The sequence below is a fragment of the Bipolaris zeicola genome (assembly GCF_000523435.1).
Source record: "Bipolaris zeicola 26-R-13 unplaced genomic scaffold scaffold_565, whole genome shotgun sequence".
Taxonomy (NCBI): domain Eukaryota; kingdom Fungi; phylum Ascomycota; class Dothideomycetes; order Pleosporales; family Pleosporaceae; genus Bipolaris; species Bipolaris zeicola.
The window spans coordinates 1-4,346 of record NW_006912614.1 but is presented as its reverse complement, the minus strand read 5'-3'; the positions used below and the strand labels follow the sequence as shown (position 1 = coordinate 4,346).

Here is a 4,346-nt window from a genome sequence, read left to right as displayed (position 1 = left end):
GACAGAGCAAGGGTCGATCTTGATTTTTGTTTTGCAATTGACTGTGATTCATGAGATAGAGTTCTAGGATGTGTCGTGATTTTGTGCGCCACAAAGGTGGAATCGTCATGATGGCCAATTGGTTCGATGAAGCTGTGCCTACCAAAATACTGGCAGCGCTGACGCTAAGCTCTGTTCGCTGCTCAGACAGGAAGCTTATCTGTAGGTATTCGACTATTTGCAAACATGGGCTGTCGCAATACCCACATCAGGTTAGCGTTGCTGCTCATGAACGAAGGCTACTAATTGATATGTTTGCTCCGGGCACGGTTGTGTGTAGGTATCGATATATTCCGGTTCAATTTCTGGCAACTAGTCATGGCTAGTAGAGGATGAGTGAGTCATAGTCTGCGAATAGGGCTGAATGGAGCTAACGCTTGCTTCTCTTTTTAAGAAAGCTGACTTAACTTAACAATCTTTTGCAATATGCCTTCCTAAACCCGAACCATTTGGCACCTGTTCACCAGCCGCTGCCAGACTTTCTTACTCTCTTCCAGGTCGCCTCCCACTCCTATATCTCCTGTAAGTGTTTCCTTGTTCCCAATAATTATAACGCCACACTTTGCTCTAGTCATAACAACGTTCAGCCGGCGCATATCGGCAAGAAAACCAATGCTGTGTGATACATTACACCGCACAGTAACGAAGATCACAACATCTGCTTCTCGGCCTTGGAAACCGTCAATAGAAGATACTTCGGCCATAGTGACAGCACTGCTAAGTGCTTCTTTCTGCCGAGTATACGGAGTCAATATAGCCAATGATCGTTGCTGAAATTCTCCAGGCTGTGAATTAGCGTCTGAGATGGAGTTAGTAAGGAGTTGCACGACACGCTCGCAAACCTCGGTCTGGCCGAAGTTGGCTTTTGATCGCTGAGCCAAGTCTTCTGGGCTGCTAATCTCAATCCACACCAACCGATTGTCTTTCGGCCAAGGAAATTGTGACACTGGAAGTGGTCGACTGTCGTCCGCGACTGCGGTGTCCAATCTGCTATCATAGAACTCTGTAGAGCTAAAGTGGCAGATAGTACGATGCATACGGTACTGAATGCTGAGCATGACTTTCGCTACACCTTTACGTTCCTGCATGCTGTAGTGACGTTCGAATAACGAGATGTCATAGCCCACAAGCAACGAGTTTTGTTGTACTGTAGCGCGTAATTGGACATGATCACCTACCAAGATCGCGCGCGAACATCCTTTAACAAGTGGTACAAGTGTCACAGGCTCTGTCAGCTGGGAAGCTTCATCGACGAGAACAATATCGAACTGCTCGTCACGTAGCAAACCAAGACTTGCGCCGGTACATGTAGTGAAGATCAAGCGGGCCTCTTTGATTCGCTGCTGGGCTTTACGGCGTTTGGACGGATTGCCCGTAAGATCTTGGCCCAGCATTGCATCGCAGGTAAAGGACCGAAGGTCTGGTGATACTTTGGAGAGCTAGGGAGATATTAGAAGCGGAACATTAGAGGGTTGTTCATGATAATTCAGCTTACCTGAGTTGATACTCTCACAGCAGTCGTGCCAGTTCTCTCTGCACTCTTGGTGTTTGTGAATCTTCTTAGAATGTTATCGACTGCGTTGTGCGTCGGCGCTGTAATAAGGAACCTGGACTTCGGCAATTGTCGGAGCAACTGACACACAATGACGATGATGGTGTGAGTCTTGCCTGTTCCAGGAGGTCCCCATATCAGCGTTAGTGAGTGTTTCATTGCCGCCGCGAGTGCGTCATTCTGGCTTGCGTTGAGACCTGGATCCCTGGCAACGGGTAGCTCGACCTTTGAAAGCTCAGTCTGATCTATGGCTGGTAATCCCAAGAGGGACGCATATATCTTGCAGCGAGATTCACGTTCAGTATGAAACATTGTCACAGCATCGAATACGGCCTTGCTTGTAACGAACGAGCCACACAACGTGATATGCCATGCACATTGTGTAAGATACGGAGGCGGATCATGCAAGCATCTGAGAATGACGGTGCATAGCTCTATGCTCAATACTAGAGCATCCATCGAAAAGAGCTTCATGAGGGAATCGTTTTTTGGGCTGTTGGTTACGGTAAGACGAACATGGTCACCGGATTTCAGGGAGCCAGCCACGGACGAGTCTACACGTAATATGCTTTTGACGATGGTATGGCCATCCTTGTATTCATGGAAAGCCAATTTGATAGACTCCAGCTCGGGTTTTGAAGAACTTGCGGCCTCGTCAATGTGGTCCAAAGCGATACCAAAAAGCGATGAGGTAAATTGACGGACAGACATCGGACGGCCAACAAGTAATCGAGATGTTTCTGGTTCAAAGACCTCCAGAAGCAGGTCCAATGCAGTTTCAGGTGAGCGAACAGTAAGTGCAATGAGCTCCACCAGTTTGGCAAAACTTTGCATTGGCAATTCCTTCAACTCGTGTAGTAAAAGCACCAAATGTTGGCGAACAAGACTGCCGAACTCGTTGGACATCAAGATGAGTCTCTTTGCAATGTCTGGAGCCAGAGCAATCAGCTCATCTTCCATGTCTCGTTTGTGTCTGCTCCATGATTGTGACTGCAGGAGCGTCGAGGTGAGATAGGCTGCATCTTTCAAGTACCACAGTAAGGTTGACACGATAGTCTTGCCATGGATAGCAAAAGTCGGATCTTCGGTCAGCAGTAGAGTCTGTGAAAACACATCGCAAAGACGCTTTTTCTCGTCATGCTTCTTGAGAAGATCTAAGATCACCTGCAGCTCTGCGATGGAACTCAGTTGACGAAGTGACGAGAGATTGTTCTCTTGACAGACAGCTCGCACAAGCTCTGTGTATTCATCCCAGTTGAGCATAGCCAGTTTTGCCGTCGTATATTCTGGTTCGAGTTTCTCAAACAGTGGAAGAATTTCTTGGGTATCAACGTAGTGCAGCCACTGATCGAGAACGCGCATTGAATCAACATCGCGGTTGCTGATCACATACACCTCCTACTTCCTGTCAGCGCAATTTGCCAAGCAGCTACACAAAGATACTCACGCCACCCAGGACACCTTCACTCTGAATTTTCCCAATATGGGTTTTCATATCTCGGCCAATCTTATCTAAAGCAATACTGGCTTTGCATTCGAAGTTGATCTGCTGCCGCATGGTATGTTCCCTCACCCTCCTCTTGTCTCCAACACTGGGCAACGCACGGTACAATGCATCATCACCTTTTGGGCTTCTCAGAAATATCCAGGTGTTTCGTCTTTTCTGGTGATAAAGTTGGAACACTTGTTCATCGCAATAAAGGCGGTAGGTGGCCTTGGTGGGCACCGCGCGATAATTGGATGATTGCAGCCCTTGGGTGTGTGGAAAGACGAATACTCGCACGCCATCATCTACCGCTACCTCGCTAGCACGAGCAACCTTTTCTGGTACATAGATGGCTACGCTAAGACGATCATTGATGCGCAGTACGATCAGTTTTTTGTGAAACACATCCAGTGAGCGACACACGACCGGAAGGAATCTCCCCATCCGATCGATTCCAGAGCGGAAAACTGGTTTCCAGTGCAAATTTGGATGATCCAGCCCAAATAGACGGAATTCTTGTGGAGAAATAAGCTCAGACTGAAGAAGCCCGTTGCGAACCAAGCTTGTCACTGTGTTTGATGGCGGCAATCGAGCGAGGAGCCATATCTGTTGTTCGTCCGTCAGAGCACTGAAGTTAATAGCGTGACTATACCCCATTACATCCACATTGTGTCGATCACACCATTGCATCAGAAGTTGCAGTAGCTCAAACTCCGAAATCGCCATCCTTTCGCGCGTTAGTAGTAAGTCTACAATGCTTGCGTTGTCTTGAATCTCCATCTCTAGTGTAGCTGTCTGTCGAATGTGCGTCATACATGCCTCATGGAGGCTATCTAATATGAAAGGCGCCACTGTTCTCTTAGGTTCGGGTGGATCCCCAAGCTCTTTGAAGGCCTCCAGATTTTCAGGTATTCTGATATGGTTGCCGTCCACACACTGAGAGAACAGGCGATTGAGCTGTTGGCATTGTGGACTCATGGCATTCCCGAGCCGAGCCCACTTAAGGTAAAGATTCTTAACTTTGCCTAGAGATCCATTTGTATAGCGAGCGAAGTATTCGGCACGACTATCGCCAGTCACTTCGCCAAAAGTGATGAGCTCTTTTATTATTATTCCATTATAGTCCTGTATCAGCCGTTGGCTATGTAGGACTTTGGCCAAAGGCCGTTCTATCTAACTAGTTACAATTTGGTACGTTGTGCTGTATTGCGTGACTATGGTGCTTCGGCCTTTGTCTAGTTAAGCTAGTGCTAGCTTTCTAGACGCCTG

The 4,346-nt window shown here is 47.6% G+C and overlaps 2 protein-coding genes across 2 annotated transcripts; both read right to left on the bottom strand.

Annotated features, from left to right (window-relative positions):
* Nucleotides 1-473: 473 nt before the first annotated feature.
* COCCADRAFT_42215 (uncharacterized protein) lies at nt 474-1,076 on the bottom strand (the record flags this gene model as incomplete). Its single annotated transcript, XM_007720670.1, has 1 exon — nt 474-1,076. One exon carries the CDS (start codon nt 1,074-1,076, stop codon nt 474-476), a length of 603 nt encoding a protein of 200 aa, XP_007718860.1.
* Nucleotides 1,077-3,020: 1,944 nt separating this feature from the next.
* On the bottom strand, nt 3,021-3,521 carry COCCADRAFT_113260 (uncharacterized protein; the record flags this gene model as incomplete). The annotated part of the gene is made up of 1 exon (XM_007720669.1): nt 3,021-3,521. The coding sequence occupies one exon, from the start codon at nt 3,519-3,521 to the stop codon at nt 3,021-3,023; it is 501 nt and encodes a 166-aa protein (XP_007718859.1).
* Nucleotides 3,522-4,346: the final 825 nt, after the last annotated feature.